Source organism: Nothobranchius furzeri, chromosome 2, assembly GCF_043380555.1.
Source record: "Nothobranchius furzeri strain GRZ-AD chromosome 2, NfurGRZ-RIMD1, whole genome shotgun sequence".
Classification (NCBI taxonomy): Eukaryota; Metazoa; Chordata; class Actinopteri; order Cyprinodontiformes; family Nothobranchiidae; genus Nothobranchius; species Nothobranchius furzeri.
Window position 1 is genome coordinate 52,477,027 of NC_091742.1, and position 19,360 is coordinate 52,496,386.

At 42.6% G+C, this 19,360-nt stretch overlaps 2 protein-coding genes across 2 annotated transcripts in view; both read left to right on the top strand.

The window, feature by feature from the left end:
- The first annotated feature begins 373 nt into the window (after positions 1–373).
- Positions 374–2,145, top strand: msantd1 (Myb/SANT-like DNA-binding domain containing 1). Its single transcript, XM_015946901.3, has 3 exons — positions 374–1,057; positions 1,149–1,442; positions 1,552–2,145. Exons 1-3 carry the CDS (start codon positions 804–806, stop codon positions 1,841–1,843), a joined length of 840 nt encoding a protein of 279 aa, XP_015802387.1. The 5' UTR covers positions 374–803; the 3' UTR covers positions 1,844–2,145.
- A 4,334-nt stretch (positions 2,146–6,479) lies between these two features.
- The window catches only part of rgs12a (regulator of G protein signaling 12a), a 64,207-nt gene continuing 51,326 nt past the window's right edge, over positions 6,480–19,360 (top strand). Inside the window, exons 1-3 of the mRNA XM_070546403.1 lie at positions 6,480–6,876; positions 8,024–9,894; positions 10,892–10,984. Coding sequence (XP_070402504.1) covers positions 8,107–9,894; positions 10,892–10,984 — 1,881 coding nt within the window. The 5' untranslated portion in view covers positions 6,480–6,876; positions 8,024–8,106. The remainder of the gene's footprint in view (positions 6,877–8,023; positions 9,895–10,891; positions 10,985–19,360) is intronic.

Here is a 19,360-nt window from a genome sequence, read left to right on the forward strand (position 1 = left end):
TCTGCAGGGTCGATCCCCACATGTTGCCATTTTGCCTCATGCCTCCCCCCCACCGCTCCTCACCCACAGAGCTTCACACTTTTTCAGTGAAACGTCTTTGCATGTTTTTTAAGCACCAAACTGGCGCCAGGAGCTGTTTGCTCCTCTTTTCTGCACGATTCCAGATGAAGCGAGAACCCTGCTTCTGCTTCCTCTCAAAACGACTTGTCTATTATTAAAAGCTTTTAAACGGAGCAGCGTGTTGGCTGACTACCAAATCCTTTCCCTCGTTGCCAGGGAAACACTGCCGTCTCAGCTCTGCTCACACACACACACACACCCCTCCCTCCCTCCCTTGAGGCTCATATTTCAAACCGTCAGCAGTCCTGCCTGCTCACACTGCTGCCTTTCAACTAAAAGCTTTTTGTGATGCCAGTGGAGCAAAATGGAGGGTGAAAGAGAGCTGATGGGAGTGGTTAGACCAAAGAGGAGGGAGAATAAAGGGCCACGCTCTCACCGTTGCCAGGGCAACTTGATGTCACAGTGACATCACGCGGTATTAAAAGCTTTTAACCGGATTTCTCTCCTGCCTTAGGCCCCATTTTGAGTCCTCTTTCAGCTAGGCTAGGGGGAAGGGCACGGGCAGGACGGTCGTGGCATGTGCTTCCTCGCATGTTTCCCCTCCCTCCCTGCAGACTCAACTGACCTCTACTAACAGTAAAAAGGCTTTTAAATTCAACCTGCAAAGGTCCTCATCTTTGCAAAAAGAGAAAAGGAAAGAGTCAGCACAGCCTAAAAGAGAGGCCTTTAAAAAGGAGAAAAACATGGCGACAGACGACGGTTTCAGCTACCTGATGCCAGGCCACAGTGAGAAACACAGGAGGGCCCCGAACTGGACGGACGGCGAAATGAAAGCCCTCCTGTACGTTTGGGAGGAATTCCACAATGAACTGAAGACCAGCAAGAGGAACGCCAAGGTTTATGAGAAGATCTCCCAGAGGTTCTTCCAGCTGACTGGAGAGCAGCGCTTCAAAGAGGAGATCAAGATGAAAATCACCAACATGTCCTTCCAGTTCAGGCAAGTCTTCCACATCCAAAATCCAGACGTTGCATGACTTTATTTAGATTGTTTTTTTTTAATGACAAATCGTTTCTTTTCGCTGTCGCAGGAGACTGAAAGCCACAGCCGCCGAGTCAGGCGAGGCTCCAGACTGGCCCTACTACAAACCCATCGAGAAGATCCTGGCCAAGCCGCTGGTGAACGGCAGGGTGAACTCCCTGGATTTTCAGTCGTCCTCTGCAGGTCCCTCCACTTCATCCCAGCCCACAGACAACTCTTTGTCCCAGTCAGAGGAGGGCTTGATGGGATTCTTGCCAGAATACACGGGTTCCTCAGATGAGATGGAGATAAAACAAGAGCTGGACTCGTTGAGCTCTGACAGTGATCACACGCTGGGCTCCAGGTAACCGAAACACAATGATTTAATGTTCTATTTGTTCAAAGAAATCTACCAAATTTACACGTATCCTCTGAGTCTGATCTAAAAGGTTCCTCCTCTGTTCGTCATTCAGCTCCCATCCCATCTCAGGCAGGAAGAGACGTTCCAGGAAGTACCTGTCCCTGAAAAGGAAGAAGCTGCAGGTGATGCAGGCTGTGCTGCAGCAGCAGAAGAGGTCGACCCGGGCCATCGAGGAAACGTGCAGAGAGGTCCGTCGGTCCCTGCAGCAGCAGAACCTGCTGCAGGTCCAGTGTCTGCAGCTGCAGGAGAGGATGATGAACCTCCTGGAGAAGATGATCCAGCTTCCAGCCTCTACGTCAGCGGCGTGGGGTCAGAGTGGATCCAAAGATCAAGCAAAACCCTAAAGTTCTCCAGGAGAAACTGTAGAATTTCCCTCTTATAGGAAAATTAGTGTCTTTCTTTTTTAGGATTTCTCTTTAACTGCACTTGGTTTACTTACTGACCAGTAAATCTTACATGAGTGGTGAAGGTTTGCACCAATATATGCTTTAACCATTTATGAGTCGACCTGAAAGTCATTAACACGTATTAATCTGTGTAAATACAAATGTTAGCAAGAGTTCAGCTAGGTTTTCCATTTTAGACTACTTGTAAAGAAATATTTCTTGATAATTTGCCAAGTACCTCATTAAAATCGTTAAACCAGCTTTGTGAGATCTTGTCGACTGATTCTAAAAAAAGGCTTTTATTTAATCGAATGTTGAAACTATCTTTATTTTAAAAACCGGATTCTTCCCGTTAGAACACGGTTTTGTGTCAACCCCTTTCTCACAAAGGTCAGAAGGAATTGTTGCTAACCTTCATTTTCAAAATTCACTGACTGAGAGGGCTGGATATTTGCCCTGCTGAATGCAGGGGTTGTAGAAGAAAAGTGGTCTCAACCGTTTATGCTCAAGTATTTTATTCTGTTTGGATGTGAAGCACCTTGGGATTTTTATCTGTGAAAGGTGCTATAGGTTACTAACTGAACAGGCATTCAAGGTGAAGCTAGCATAAACAGTTTAAGTCTGGTTTAACACTTCACAATAAGGTTCCCTTCAATAATGTTACTTAGTGCATTATTAAGCATTAATAAACTATTAAACAAAGTATTAAAGGCGCGAATGACTGAAAAACCATTTTTGATGATTATTTCTGACTATAATCGGTCACTGTAAGTTTTTCATGCAGGCTGAGCATGAAAATAGTCTCCTACTCCTATCTCCTGCTGTAGCTTCTGATAGAAAATGGATGGTGAAACTCTAGGATTTGAAAAGCCTGACAGATCTACGTCACGCTGTCACTTAATATTCATGGACTCACCCATATATTGACTCATGATGGTGAAGGCTGTTGTTGTTTTAGCATCCAGGAAACAGCAGACTACATCTAGTTTAAGCTAACTGTTAGCATTAGCAACTTCACCACATGGCAGAACTCCTCCAGACTTGTGTTACTTGTGGAGATAAAACATCCACGTTGTAAGTCAGTGGTAGAGTTGCATGGCTGTTGTACTATCCGTGGTGAGTTGCCCAAATATCAGGAAAATTTACTCCACAACCTGCTGTCTGAAGCTCAGCTATAATGTGGGCAACCGTTATGTCAGAAAAGTGGTGCACCAGTATATTTTTCCCTCCTGAGAATTACTAGAGACCACAAAGAGATTGTTCAACCAGTCACACACACACACACACACACACACACACACACACACACACACACACACACACACACACACACACACACACACACACACACACACACACACACACACACCCTTTGTCCTAACCTTAAGGACACTTAATAGTTAACAATAATGACAATGTTAATACATGTCTATTAATGCTTAATAATGCACTAAGTAATGTTAATAGAGGAAACCTTGTAAAGTATACCCTGATTTATTTTTCAACTTTAATCCACAAAACTTTGGAGTAAAACAATGTTTGTGCAAAAGTCTTGCGATGCCCACTGTTAAAACACTGCAACAAAATGCAAACAATAATGTTTTTGCCTCTGTCTGACTTTTAGCTAAACATTTCATCAATCAACAAATTTCAGTAAAAAACTCCAGAATACCATCACCAGATGTCCAACTGCAAGTCTCAGTCCAGTTATGTTGATATTGACTAGCCTAGCACAAAAATTAGCTACAACTCATTCAATTTAACACAGTGGCTGTTCTAGGATTTTTCTGACCATGGGGCTATATGGGTGAAATAATATACCCAAAATACATCAAGGCTCATAAGCGCCACCAGTGTTTGGACTTGGATCTGATCCTCACAAGGACAGATGGGTGACAGGACAGGGGCACTTCATGAGCCAATCAGATTTCAGAAAGGACCAACGCCCCTGTGGCCACGGCCCTAGAACCAGCAGAAGTTTGTCAGATGTTGAGCTAAACATTTTGTCTAACTAGCTGAGAGTCATTCTCGACACATAATGCCTAACATTACTCTAAAGATGTTATCAAAACAATCATAACTCCGTCATTTCTCACCCCTTTAATAAACTCACAAGTGTTCATAGAAATAATGTATCAAACATTCCAAAGATGCTTTAGAGGTTTTCTTTGGTCATTGGCTCTTGTCTTCCAATTTGTGTCATTTTCTGTGAACATTTCTGGTTTGTTCAGCATTGCATAAAATCATCAACATATAAAGAAACTGAACTCAAAGTCACTTTGATGGCTGTGTAAAACCAACAACGTGACTAAGAAGTGATTTAAAATTGAGTTGCATTGCCCTAACAGTAGATTACTTTTAATCATCATTGCTCCCACATGTGTATGGAAGAAAATTACAGTATTTTTGAACTTCAAAGAGATTAGAGGATATTAGCTAGGAATGGATAGATTTCTGTACTGGATTTTTGCTTATTTCACAGACACAGATTTCATGTGCTCTTCAACACTGCTAAGTGCATGACTCTTCTTTCCTTTGTGCAATGCCATCGATTTAATGGGAAAATAAGTAAAATATTCTCTCTTTTTGGCAACACAAAGAAGATTTTAACATTTTAACCAATTAATTTTAAAGTGAGGTTTAGTAATTGTGTAGGTACAAACTTTACCAACTTCACGTGGAACAGCACTTTGCAGCTCTCTGCTGACCAGAAACAGCACTGGGTAGGTGTCCTGGGGGGCGCTCTTTCCCTACTTCAGGGCTGTTAGCTATGTTCTGTGTCTGTAGCTTATATAATGGCTAGCAGTCAGCTTTTCCAGTTTGCTGAAAAATAAATAAACTCAAGAAGAAGAAAAAAGAAGCTTGCTTATTAGCGTCATGGAAGTATAAGTCAGAGAGTTTGGAGGAACATGAAAGAGCTAAATATGTCACCCCGCAGCAGCCCGTCCACGGCTGCAGATTCCGGATACAAGGGGGAAAACAAGCGACTCATGGTCCAAAGAACAGGCAGGAAAACCACTTAACACTAAAATAGATCATTTATTTGGAGGAGCAAAAACAACGCTAAAAGTTCAAGTCTTTAGAGGCTGAAGGAGTAAAAAAAATACATAAAAGCAGTCTTAAAAACCGTCTAAAACATCCTGTGCATCACCAGGGGCGGGACGGTGTCCAGTACAAGGAGCCACCTCTTGGCTCCAGCGGACAGTGTTGACCCTCGTAGCTGGGACCCAGTCCGCTCCACCTTGTCCTTTGGCTGTCAGGCACAAAGTCAACCTCCTGCAGCAACCTGTCTGTGCTACCGCCATGGCTCCAGCGTTGTCCCTTCGCCCGCTGGCTGCTGCGCACACCGCCAGTCTCTCCGCAGCCCCCTGGCACAGCTCCGCTCCTTGGACACGTGACGCCCTCCTCGGCCCAAGGCCCTAACAAGACGCAGAGGCACCAGCGTCAAAATTGAGCCACTCCCATGGGGGAGGAGAGGGCATCCCACAATCCTCCACACTTGGCCGCTTGTCCACATCCCGGGACGGTGCTCCAGGTGCCGATCTGCATTCAAGGGTGGTCGGGTGTTCGTGTCCTTGCCAGAGACATCACCGTCCAGGGTGCGTCTCTTGCTCTCAGACCTCATGCATGTCTCTGGTGTCTGCTGCTCTCCTTGACTCTTTCCTCAGCTCCTTTTATACCTCATTTTGAGTCCATTGCACCTGTGGGCATTCCACACCTGTTCCCATTTGTTCTAATTAGTGTCTCTGGGAGGTACCGCAAAGGGGAAAACCATTCAAAACACAAAATAAGCATGTCAGCAATAAAACACAAATCATGCAACTTAAACTAAATCCAAAGTTTTTCACGTTGTGACACTAAAACCAGAGTGAACATCAGAATGGCCTTTGAGGAAGCTAAAGGAGGCTATGAATCACAGACTGATGGTGACCTGGCTTTGTTGCTAATGGACTTTATAGTAATAATATTTTTGTCCAAGAGTGTGGATCTTTTTATTTTGTGGCTTATTTAGCATCCGTTGGCTTGTGTTAGTGCTTGTCAGTGGTCTCCTATATAAAAGATTGTCTTCTTCTGCTTAACCTGCTTAACCCTGCTACTGCAGGGTTGTTTATGAAACTAGAAACTCCAAAAGCCTTTCAGATTGCCAGAAGAACATGAACACTTTAAAAGACTTACAGTCCCTTGTGCAGACTGAAATTCAGAATGTGTTTTTTTTAGCTTAATCTATATATAATTTGAATAGGTGCTGTTTAATCCAACAAAATGACAAAGCAGAACAATTTCTGTCCACAATAACACTGTGCTCTAAAAATAGGGTATAATTATGCACAATGCAAAGTGGAACATAGTCAGTGACCCAGTTGTTGGTTCAAATGACCTTGTTTACCCTCTTCTTTTGTTTTAGCAAGTGTTTAATTGCCCTGTGCATGTGTAGGCGTGCAACCGTTACAGCCCTTTGACCAGCTTCTGTTCCCAGAAGCACTAAAAACAGGTAAGACTAATATGTGGTTTTCTTAAATGTACATCTAACAGTGACCACTGTTTTGTCGTAAGGGTTACTGTGCTGACTTGGGACTTTCACCACTGACATTAATAATGAGGTTCCAGCTGCTTAATTTGTATATTTCGAATTCAATTTTCCTGTAAATTGAAGACTTGGCCTTTAAATGTTGTGGCAGCTGCCACCTGCGTGTCAGCCAATAGCGTCACACGGTTTGTTTGAATATTAAACGTGACAGGCGTTGTGATTGGCCAGTAGAAAAGGTCACGTGCTTCAGAGACGTTATGCTGTCATGGTTACTATGAAAGACGCTTTGTGAGTGAGGTAGTGCCGTCGAGCGTTGCCATATGGACCACCGAATCACGGCAAGGAAATATAAAAAAATAATGTAAAAGAAAAGAAGAAAAGGGTGAAAAGTTCTAAGGAGAATGTAGCGCGAGGAGTTCCCACCACGTGGGGAGCGTTCTAGAAACTTTACAACCCTCAACAGGTACTTTTTCTTCTCTTTTCGTCAAATTATCCTCGGTTTATAGTTTCACTGTGACTGAAGACGAAAAGAAGCAGCTAAGGTTAACTTTCGTGGTGAGTTGAAGTATTTTAAAACAGCTGCTGACCGAAACTAAAGAGTCTGGTTTTCATTAAAGTTCTGAGTAGGGTGCCAGCTGGCACTTTGTTTTTGTGGGAGCGGGAGGAGTGGGAGTAATATACAAGCTGTGTTACAAAAGCGTCCTCTGTCCGTGTCTCTGACAGAAAATGGCTAAAATAAGATTGATGTCAGTTTAACTCTGATTGCTTTGGGGAGCATGTTAGAGTAAAATAAAGACTTCCGGTGTGTTTTTAAAAATGCCTTTATGTGTTTTAGTAATTTTGAATACCATTTTCATGTACTTTTCTAAATATGTAGTCGTTGTTTTAAACGTTTTTAATTTGAATGATTTTGCGTGTGCTGCATCGATTCTGGTGTTGAGGGCTAATACCGAGTTTTGATTTTTGTGCAACTCTGACCTTCAGATTCCAGCTTATGTCAAGTATCCGTTATTAAAATCTATTTAACATGCAGTTAACTTGAAAATTACAAATGTGGAAGTAAAAATCATCCAAACGTAAGATCGGTTGTATTATCGCTTGGCACAGACGAGATAAGGGACTGGTGTGTGTTCATGGATCAAAAAAACTAAATGAAAAACAAATTTTTTTGATAGGCTAATTCTGATAATCACATGCTAATTTTAACTTATTAAAGATATTAAATAGTGAAGAATATAATTGTATTGACAATCTGCCAAAACTGAGGGATTGCAGTGTCCATTGCCTCGCTGCAAAATTGTGTAAACTGATTAAAATCTTTTCAGAAAAAGATGATTTGGGCTCAAATGCTGTATTTTGTGTCATTTACAAAGAGCCAAAGCTAAAAAATGTAAAGTTAAGGTGAGATTTTATTGTAAAAGAAAACAGATATATTTCTGCCAAATTGCTCACCCCTTTTGATTTCACTCAAGTTTTTTAAAATTTGCATTTAATCATATTTCTAACTCTTTTCTAGTCTTATATAAGTTTTATTTTCTTCTCTTCACTTCAAATGAATAACTGTGTATTCAACAGTTTTTTCCTCTGTTCTCCTCTTCATTCAAATGTAGGATGACAACAACACAGTAGTGTTGGCATTCTTCAAGATTTTCCAATTCCCTCGTGCTGGATCTCACAGCACCCTGCGATTAACATGAGGATACAAGAGCAGCCGGATGGCGCCAGGAGGCGTCTGGATCTAAATGCAGCCAGCGAGCTCAGGGGCGTGGAGATCATTCGTGGTCGGGCCGGCTACGGTTTTACAATCTCGGGGCAGAAACCGTGCCTCTTGAGCGGCATCATGGAGGGGAGTCCTGCCCACTTGGTGGGTCTCAGACAAGGGGACTGCATCATGGCCCTCAATGGAACTGACGTGTCCACTGCTTCACATGAATCCGTGGTGCAGTTGATCGGCAGCTGTACGGGCCCCTTGCGTTTGCTTGTGCTCGCTGAACGTCGAATTATGGGCAATCCCATCCTTAATGATGCAAAATTCGACTTTGCGCAGAAGAGCAGTGCTTTCCAGAAGGCGAGTGTTCTCCGGACTATATCGGATGATTCCAGCAATTCTTCGTTTCACTCTCCTCCGGCGGTCACGGCGAAGCAGAGGCCGGTTTCGGAGCCCGACATGTCTCAGTGGTCACAACAGTGGAGTGTTTTAGCAGGCCATCCAAAGTTGTACGTAGAGACGGTAGCGGACACGGATTCAGTTTTTACGGACACAGAAGAAGTACGTCGACACTGGGCCGTTTTAAATATGACTTTAGTGGTTGGCTACTTGAGCTCCACAGAGCTGATTTTGAATCCTAGAGATTCTGAGGATGCCTGTTTGAAAGCCATTCGGGAGAGAATCCGACAACTGGGCACGGAGCAGAATACCCACACCCTGGTGATGATGAAGATCATGTTTGATTGCATTCAGCTGTGTGATGACGCAGGAGCTGTTTTGGCTGCTTTTCCTGCTGAGAACCTTGTTCTAGGAGCAGTGTGCACCGAAGACCCTCGTTTCTTTTGCTTAGTCACTACAGCTCACATTATCAATGGCCGTGTCCCTGAGGACGGTCTTTTACGGGCCTCTTGTCACGTGTTTTTTATTGATCCAGAGCTTGGAAACCACGAGGACCACAAAGGGATTGCTGGCCGCTTTGGTTTTAACTGCACCCCAGATCCAGATGCCTTTGGCTGCTTGGAGTTCCCTCAGACCCCCCCAGATGTCCTCCACTTTGTTACAGTTCTTTACAGTGACCTGGGGGAGGTAGTGGAAAGGCTCAGATTCAAACTGGACTCAGAGGCCCAGCAGCAAGCCAAGGAGAATGACAACACCAGAAAACAAGGCAGTGCTAGCAGCAATGGGGACAGTGGTATTGGAAATGCTTCTCCCCCTGAAGAGAGAGCTGACAGGGATTTCCCTCCAGAAATCCCAAACCTTTCTGGGGCCCACCTCCCCAGCTGTCCATGGGATTACCCTCAGATTGAAGGCCTCACCCCAATAAACCTCTCCAAGAGTGGCCAAATGCTTAATCTAGAGACCAGTGCCAGCACACACTCCCTTTCAGAATCTCTACCTGGTCCGGATTCTTTAACCAGCTTTTACGGCGGTCCCCCACCCAGGCTAGAGTTCCAGTTTAAGCCTCCACCTCCTCCTCTACCTTTGACTAAGAAACCAAACTTTTTGGCAGATCCACTAAGAAGCAGTCAAAGGTGGTTCTCAAAGCCAAAGTGGGCTAAAGGCCTAAATAGTGATTCTGTACCTCAAGAGATATCCACCAACAACTGTGCATCAAACACCCAAGGCATGACTCATAACCCACCCCCTCCAATGAGCCAAAGAGCCCCAGATAGGTGCTATTCCACAGAGGCCATGATGCCTCCCAGGGAGGAGTGGACCAAAAGGTTTCTTGAGCAGAGACAGAAACCGAGGACGGATGGCAACAGCAAAAATGTAAGTTTTTCCATTTCTTTAGGTTTACAACCCATCAGACATCTGTGAAAAGATTCCACACATCTAGAGAACACCTTTGAGCCACTTCACCAGAACAAATGGTCACAAACCCAATAATTACGTTGTCACAAACAAGAATGTGAGAGAAAACCCCTGCTTATGATATCTGGTGTTGGTTTCTTCTTTGTCCACAAGATGTCCCTGTGTATCCACGTGGTACCGGAAACAAGCGTCTCTCAGGAAATCAGTAATGTGTATTCACAGAATCCCTGGAGTGTTTTCTCTCTTGCTCCTCAGCCTCACAAAGGGCTCCAATTAGACTGCATGTTAGCAAATGTGCGTCTGCAAATTAAGGGTACATGCAGTGGGTGTTTTGGATGAAGTTGAATTTAAAAATAAATGTTTTGTCCCCATCTGCTTCAGTTATTCTAGTATTTTTCTGCTTCTAGCTCAGAGCCAGATAACATATTTGTTTTTGTCCTCCCAGCTTGCTTTAAAGAAGACTATCTTAGACAGGAAGCTGGGGAAATTACTGGGTAGAGCCCATGCCATACATTGGTAATTATGTGCAATTCTCAAACTCTTGTTGAAACTCCAGGCACGACCCTGGAAATCATGAGAACGGTGGTGGCAGTCGGAACACGGCGTCTTTTTATGATGGTTTAGTCTCGCCTCTGGTGGATTGTCTCAGACTGTAAATGATCGTTTTCATTAGATATGAATCTGAACATTTCAGAAAAAGTAAGCTGATTAATTTAAGCATTCGTGATGCCCCCAGTTGTTTTAAGCAGACTCAATACTAACTGTTGTAGTGCACACTGCTGTGCTAAAAAACAAAGAAGTCGCAAAATAACACTGTTAAATCCGAGTCAGTGCTAACAGATTGGCCATTTTCAAATGAGTTCATTTCTTGGTGGACTAATATCAGCTCACCCAGTATGGACAGGGTGAGAATAACAAACTTGTAATTACAAATGGGGATTTATTTTTCTAACAGGGATCCAGATTTTGGGGTATGGGTGTTGTCCGCGCCTCCAAACGTCGCTCATCCAAACGCCTCAGCATGGCACGCTCTCTGGATGATCTTGAGGTAGGCATGAAGTTTTTGTACTTGCTCGTGTGTTCATGTGAGAAAAGGCTTTTCTGTTTGTTGGGAAAATGCGCTTGACTCATATTTTTAAAGCTTTAAGGTCTTTCTTTATTTCACAGATCTTTATGGTTGCAGCTTTGGTTAATTTTGGTGCCAGTTCCTTCCTAGAGGAGGTTCTTTTTTTTTTTTTTTTTTTTAGAAATGATCTAAATTAGGCCAACAGTAGAGAGGTTAACTCTACCAGCCTTCTGCGATTGGGCGTGTTGAGCTACTTTGGACGAAGGCACGGCGGCGGCCGCTGCAATCTTTGAGCAGGTGAAGGAGGAGGTGCTTGTAAAGAAGATGGTGCAACTGCCTGTTCTGTGGACCTGTTTCTGTTTTCTTTTCTTTTGTTCAAAGTGCAGTCTGTCATTACTTATTCCTAGCTCGTCTCCTACAATGAATGCGATTGCTGTTGTGACACCAAACTTTCCCCACTGATGGACAATAAATGTCTACAACTTTCAAGATGGACATCACAGATAAATCACCCTTAGAAAACGAGTAAATTACCCTAAGTCCGTCCGTTTCACTTGCCTGGCCTGCCAGACTAGAGGACGAGTCTGGATGCTCACGGGCAGAGAGCACCAAGAGGGGTGGGACTAGCCAGCTCAAAAATAACCAATAAGAAAAGAGGTGAAAATGATGACTGTATCGCGTGATGCTGTAGTTTTTTAGCTGTAGACAATGATGGCGAGGACGCGAACATCTTTCTTTAGAAGAAAGGCTTTTAGCACATCTTCTTGTGGTTTTAAAGACATGTCCAATTCGTCAGAACAGAGGAGATAGCTGCAGCGAACTCCTCTGTACCGGGCGTTACCATGCCAACGGCATGGCTGGCCAGGCTACCGTTTTACAGAAATTGAGCAAGAAGTCAACGTAGTTGAATATTTTCTAAATTCGACCATCATTTACTAAAGAGACATTTTCAGTCCTAAACAGGGTGGGTGGTAAGCTTCGCTAAGCCTTTATCCTCTGTCACAGCCTGCCATTCATCTTTATCTTCATTATTGGTGGAAGGTGCAGAAGTTAACTTGGACATTCAGCTAACCCCACACACACACGCACGCACATGCACACGCACACACACACACACACACGCACACAGCTAATCCTTACCTTCTACCTTGAACTCAGTTTGCTGTCACAAACGACAGGTGGCTCCCCACAAAGTGGTCTTTGTGTGAGCCAGAGGCACTGGCCTGTTGGTTTGGACTCGCTAACGAGCGCCACTGCACCTCTGAAGGTTGTGCTAACATTCCCTCGTATAAACGTCACTTAAAAATGCTCTTTCTCCAGTTGTCCCTGCATGCATGCGTTACTCATGCACTCTTGATTTATGTTCACAAATACTCACAGTTAGGAATGTTGTAATGGCTTTGGGTGTACACGAAGAAACTGGAACAGCAACCACATGATTGCATGCTGGATTGTACATCTGCGCATGAGTCAAACAACCAAATAGCACCAATTTTCACTCAAAGAGTTAGACCTCAAATCAGCCCACAGATTTAACTCGGCATCGACTAAAGAGTGCTGTTGTTGAAAGCTTTGTACTTGGAGCAGGTCTGCTCCAGATGTGCAACAAATGACTCATTTATTCTGTTATCATACATTTATCACTCTGACCTCAAGCTTGAATTGTTTTCTTTTACATATTTTTTACACGTTTGTGTTATTTTAAAAAAATGCACCACTCTCAGATGGTTGATTATTTTTATTTTTGCTTCAGTGGCTTGAATGTGACGAACAGGTCCGACACTCGGACTGCTAATTTTTATTTTGGCATTATCAGTCATCAGTGTTAGCTTAGAAACTAAGAATTTTCTGCGTAGTTATATGTGCTGCTCAGATTTCCTTTAAAGTACCAGCTGCCACTTCAATCAGCGAGAGGTAAAATTACTTCTGAGTTTATGATCACACCTCCGCAGGAATGTGGGGCTTTTTTAGGAATTGTTTTCACACCTTGAGATTATTCCTGTTTGTTCTTTGATAAATATAAAAAATGTGAGTGGCTGCTGAGAGCAGCCCTGGCTAAGAGGAAAGCTTTCTCGTTGTGTTGCATTGAGTTCTGCGTCTTACACCTTTAGTTTGTTGTGTTAGATAAGATAAGATAATCTTTTATTAGTCCCACAAATGGTAAATGTGCATTGTCACGGCAGAAAGAGCTAATTTCCAAAGAAACACACACAACTTACACAACGTCATGAATGTTTGTTTTTGACCTTTCTCTGCTATCAGAACTTGGCTATTGCACAGACGGTAGAAAAAAATAATCTAAATATTGTAAATAAATGGATAGACTGTAAGCATACACATTTTCCAAAATTTCTTTAAGCATTAATGGATGCCCTTAATGGTTAATACAGTGGTGTGAAAAACTGTCTGCCCCCTTCCTGATTTCTTATTCTTTTGCATGTTTGTCACACAAAATGTTTCTGATCATCAAACACATTTAACCATTAGTCAAAGATAACACAAGTAAACACAAAATGCAGTTTTGAAATGATGGTTTTTATTATTTAGGGAGAGAACAAAATCCAAACCTACATTGCCCTGTGTGAAAAACTAATTGGCCCCTGAACCTAATAACTGGCTGGGCCTCCCTTAGCAGCAATAACTGCAATCAAACGTTTGTGATAACTTGCTACGAGTCTTTTACAGCGCTCTGGAGGAATTTTGGCCCACTCATCTTTGCAGAATTGTTGTAATTCAGCTTTATTTGAGGGTTTTCTAGCATGAACTGCCTTTTTAAGGTCATGCCATAGCATCTCAATAGGATTCAGGTCAGGACTTTGACTAGGCCACTCCAAAGTCTTCATTTTGTTGTTGTTCAGCCATTCAGAGGTGGATTTGCTGGTGTGTTTTGTGTCATTGTCCTGCTGCAGCACCCAAGATCGCTTCAGCTTTAGTTGACGAACAGATGGCCGGACGTTCTCCTTCAGGATGTTTTGGTAGACAGTAGAATTCATGGTTCCATTTATCACAGCAAGCCTTCCAGTTCCTGAAGCAGCAAAACAACCCCAGACCATCACACTACCACCACCATATTTTACTGTTGGTATGATGTTCTTTGTCTGAAATGCTGTGTTACTTCTACGCCAGATGTAACGGGACATTTGCCTTCCAAAAAGTTCAACCTTTGTCTCATCAGTCCACAAGGTATTTTCCCAAAAGTCTTGGCAATCATTGAGATGTTTCTTAGCAAAATTGAGACGAGCCCTAACGTTCTTTTTGCTTAACAGTGGTTGGTGTCTTGGAAATCTGCCATGCAGGCCATTTTTGCCCAGTCTCTTTCTTATGGTGGAGTCGTGAACTTTGACCTTAATTGAGGCAAGTGAGGCCTGCAGTTCTTTAGAAGTTGTCCTGGGGTCTTTTGTGACCTCTCGGATGAGTTGTCTCTGCGCTCTTGGGGTAATTTTGGTCGGCCGCGCACTCCTGGGAAGGTTCACCACTGTTCCATGTTGTTGCCATTTGTGGATAATGGCTCTCACTGTGGTTCGCTGGAGTCCCAAAGCTTTAGAAATGGCTTTATAACCTTTACCAGACTGACAGATCTCAATTACTTTTGTTCTCATTTGTTCTTGAATTTCTTTGGATCTTGGCATGATGGCTAGCTTTTGAGGTGCTTTTGGTCTACTTCTCTGTCAGGCAGCTCATATTTAGGTGATTTCTTGATTGAAACAGGTGTGGCAGTAATCAGGCTTGGGGGTGGCTACAGAAATTGAACTCAGGTGTGAAACACCACAGTTGGGTTATTTTTTAACAAGGGGGCAATTACTTTTTCACACAGGGCAATGTGGGTTTGGATTTTGTTCTCTCCCTAAATAATAAAAACCATCATTTCAAAACTGCATGTTGTGTTTACTTGTGTTTTCTTTGACTAATGGTTAAATGTGTTTGATAATCAGAAACATTTTGTGTGACAAACATGCAAAAGAATAAGAAATCAGGAAGGGGGCAAAGAGTTTTTCACACCTCTGTAGTTGGTGAACTGTAAGCTCTTCGTCCAACCCCCTGATACACATGCACAAGCATTAGCCCCCGCTCCATAAATAATACCAACGCCTTTTCCATCTACTCCTTTAATGTTATGGCAGCTATTGTGCCAGCACGATAACAGAGCTGCCAACTCTCACACTACTCGCCCTGCGGTCTTAAGCAAAGTGCACTAGGAGAAAGTGTGCAGTAAGACTTTGAGTGCGTGGTACACAAGTGTGCAAATAATTGCCGAATTGAGACGGGGAGCATTGCATCATCTATCGCAACGCATGCCGGGATGCTGGTCGCTGTGATACTTAACCCTCTGGAGGCAGGCGTTGCAGATGTGCAACATTAAAACCTACCTACCTGGTTACTCCACATACGTGTTTCATGAGCATGTTTTAACTCAGAAGTTCCCCTGAAGGACTTAGTTGTTCGTCCGTTTATCAAAACTTATTTTGAGCCTCAGAGGGTTAAAAAAAAACTTCATTAGCAACTTTGAAACAAACAATCAATTACTTGGAATAATTTTACATTCGTTGCTGCTTTATCTAAAAGTTTTAGAGCATCAAATAATCGTCCTAAAATGAACTAATTTCATTAGAAAATACATATTTTCAGAAAAGAACTTGAGCCTGCTCTTCTGCAGCAATGGATTGTGGGTAATACACTTCACCCAAGTCCGCGTCGATTCAAACTTGGGTGAAGTGCGGATCTAGGGCGCAAAAGGGGCGTGATCATATTCCGCACTTGAGAATCAGGACATCCTACGCACTCACGCCCCTGGTCGGGATCGTGCAATCGATGGAAGCAAGTGTGGAAGTGCTGTTTCCCAGGTGCACTTAGCGGCATGTAGGTGTGGTCTGTCTGCGCTGTGAGAGCGAGGGAAGTATCTGCAGACCTGACTGTGAATGCCCGTAACAACTGATCTGCTGTCAGCTGCTACTAAATTACACACAAGTGCAGTTAGCAGTTAGTGTAACTTTTACATACCTTACAAATACTGTACACAAACTCTTCAGCTACTACCCTCTCGCTCAAAATGTGGAAATACGACAGAGCCGAGCTAATGTTTTTGAGATGTTTTAGTTCATCAGGCACAGATTCAGAAGTAGAAGGTTGCCTCACAGCACATAGTTATGTGTAGCTAGAGCTAAGAAACGACTAAAATAAAAACAAGAATCTTCACCCAAGGCTTGCTTTTCCTATTTGAAAATCTTTATAAAGGGTTTAAATTACCTCAGTCACTAACACACATGTATTAGCATCACTGTTAAGCCTAGTTTATGCTCCGCAAAGGAGAGACGCACACGCTGATGCACTCTGGACATCTGCGTCCTGCCGACGGCCACAGTAACCTTCTCAAAGTGGTGCCATCAAAAAATATAATCAACACACACCACCGTTCATGCCCGTTCATATACTCTCTGGTACTTTCTGTTTTATTGGTGCCTGACGCGCTCCGCTGCAGCAGAACTCATCATCCGTGGTCTGGTGACTTCTCCTTGCTGGTGCAGCCGTGGGGTTGAGAGGAGATGCAGGAAGCTTAGAGACAGACAGGACAGGAAAAATGTCACTGGAAGAAAACTAAACAAAGAGCTTGAAAAGGAAAATGTGGGTAGATTTATCCCACTTCACGTCTTTTACCTTTCATAAAGCAATCATTTATAAGGATGTGATATTTACATATTTAATACAATTCACCTTCAAAACTCAGTCCCACACCCAGGCCATGTCAAGGCATTTTGGGGGCCAAGGCAAGGATTTGAAAAGCCTGATTACTCTGCTTCATATTGTAATTTGGACTTACCCAAATTGACTCATAACAAGGAGTGCTGTTGTTGTTTTAGCATCCAGAATTAGCAGAGAACGTCTCTTTCAACAGAAGCTAACCGCTAGCATTAGCAACTCAAACACTTGGCTGAAGCCCCTCCAGGCTTGCTGTTTGTGGATATAAGACATCAATGTCCCTGAGCACACTTGTTTCTTTCTCACACTCCTTTCTGTGTTCTATTGTTTGTGTGTTGCGTTGGCGTCCGGTTTCTCCTATGTATGTTTAATTGCAGAGTTTGCGTGGGATTTCGTAAACGACTCCACATTTAAGTCCAGCTGGTATCTTGTCTTTTGGGTGTACTAGTCTGTTTCTAACTGTTGTGTATGGTTTTGTTGGTGTGTTTATGTTGTGTTTTTTTCATTGCTGCTCTTATTTTTTCTGTTATACCTTTGATGTATGGTAGGGTTATCACTGGTTTTGGTTCTTGTCTTTCTGGGTTTCTTTGCTTAGGTTGTTCTTTTCTTTCTGTTGTTGTTTGTTGTTTTCCTTTGTTTATTGCCCATGTCGGGTATCCGCAGGTCTTTAAAGCGTGTTGTATGTGTTTGTCCTCTTGTTTACGGTCTCATGCTTCTGTTACCATGTTTGCTCGGTGATATAATGTTCTGATTACCGACATTTTGTGTATGGTGGGGTGTTCTGATGTCCATAATAGATATTGGTCTGTGTGTGTTGGTTTCCTGTATGTGTTTATGTTTAGGGTCCCGTCGGTCTGCCAGCTTATTTTCATGTCCATAAATGCTATACTGCCTTCTGTTTCTGACTCATAAGTGAACTTTATGTTGCCTGTGTCGTCACTGTTATTCAAGTGTTGTGTTAGAGTTTCTGTTGGTCCTTTTGGTGTGATTTCCAGTATGTCGTCTACGTAGCGTTTCCATAGTTTTATTTTGCAGTTTGGGGGGGCAGTGGCTACGGCTTTTTGTTCTAGGTCTTCCATGAAAAACTCGCACAGGGTGGCTGATAACGGGTTACCCATGGCGAAGCCTTCCAGTTTGTATATTGTGTTTTCATATGTGAAGTAAGTGGAGTTAGCTACCAGTCCTATCAGTTGTGCTATGTCATCTGCTGTGAGGTTTGCTCTTTTGTGTAAAGTCTTGTCCTGTCTGATTCTGTTTACTACTATGTCTATGGTTGTTTGGGTTGGTGTTTTTGTGAACAGAGATGTGACATCATGTGAGATGAGTATGACGTTGTCTTCTATTGTAATTTCATTGAGTTCTTCTGCCAGTTCTTTACTATTTTTGCAGTGTTGATCTGTGTTACCTAATAACGGGCTGATGATTTTGCTGATTTCTTTTGCCATGTTGTATGTTGGTGTACCTATGCTGTCTACTATTGGTCTAAGTGGTGTTTTTTTTGTGTATTTTTGGTGTTCCATAGATTCTTGGTATTATGTTTGCTGTAGGAATCCAGTGTTTATACATTTTTTCTGTTATTTTGCCTTTTTCTTGTAGTGGCTTCAGTAATTTTTTCATGTTTTCCTTAATGCTTTCTGTTTGGTCTTTTTTTAAAGTATTTTGTATGTATTTTTGTCCTCTAGCATCTGTTTCATCTGTTGTTTATATTTTTCTTTGTCCATAACTACTGTGTTTCTTCCTTTGTCTGCCGGTAGAATAATTATCTGTTCATTTTTGGATAAGGCTGTCATGGCTGATTCTTCTTCTTTTGTAATATTGCTGTGTTGAATTTTGCTGTTCTTTAATATCCCAACAACTTTATTTCTAAGTTGTGCTTTCTTTCCCTCATCTGTGATCTGTTGACATGCTAGTTCTGTTGCTACAATAAATTCATCATATGCTGTTTTCTTTGGTGTTACTGCAAAGTTTAAACCTGTTTTTAATGCTTTCTTCTGCTTTTGTTAGTTCGTGTTGTGAAAGGTTACGCACCCATGAGCTTTGTGTGGTGTTATCTTGTTTATCTTTTCTCTTTTTCTTGTTGATGAGTTTAACTTCTTTGTGTCTTTCTTTTACTTTCATGAACTCTTTTTCCTGTTTTTCCATCACGTGTCCTTTAATTTGTTCCTCCGTTTTTTTCATCTACTTTGTCATTCCTTTTTAAGTCCAGGTGTCTTCTTTCCAGTTCGTTATCCACTTGCTTCTGTTTGGTTGCAACGTTTCTTATCCTTTCTTTGAGTAGTGCTCTCTGTGTTCTTTCCATTATGTTTTGTGCTGTCTTGGTCCAGATCGGTGTTTTCAGCTGTAGGCTTGTTGGCGTGATGTTTTCGTCCTGGCATCTTAAATTGAAGCGAAGGTGGTTCCTTAGACGTGCGCGTTTTTGGTGTGAACGTTCCAAACGGCGGAAGTCCTTTGTTCCTTGTTGTCCGTATTTTTCTTTAAACATCTTTGGTATGTTCTTGCTGTGTTTAGTTTCAAACTGCATTTTTGTTACATTGTGTCATTTCCCACAATGTTCGCCCTTAAGGGCGACAACATCCTCTGTTGCCCGTGGATAAACAGAGAAGGAAGTGACGCCACCATCAGCGTCAGCTCTGGGGAAGTTTACAGCCGGTAAACGAAACTGTC

Excerpts from the sequence above, each read along its gene's own strand:
- msantd1 (XM_015946901.3), top strand. The coding sequence starts at position 804 with ATGGCGACAGACGACGGTTTCAGCTACCTGATGCCAGGCCACAGTGAG. Across the intron at positions 1,058-1,148 it reads AACATGTCCTTCCAGTTCAG|GAGACTGAAAGCCACAGCCG; the intron begins GCAAGTCTTCCA and ends TCGCTGTCGCAG. Across the intron at positions 1,443-1,551 it reads GATCACACGCTGGGCTCCAG|CTCCCATCCCATCTCAGGCA; the intron begins GTAACCGAAACA and ends TTCGTCATTCAG.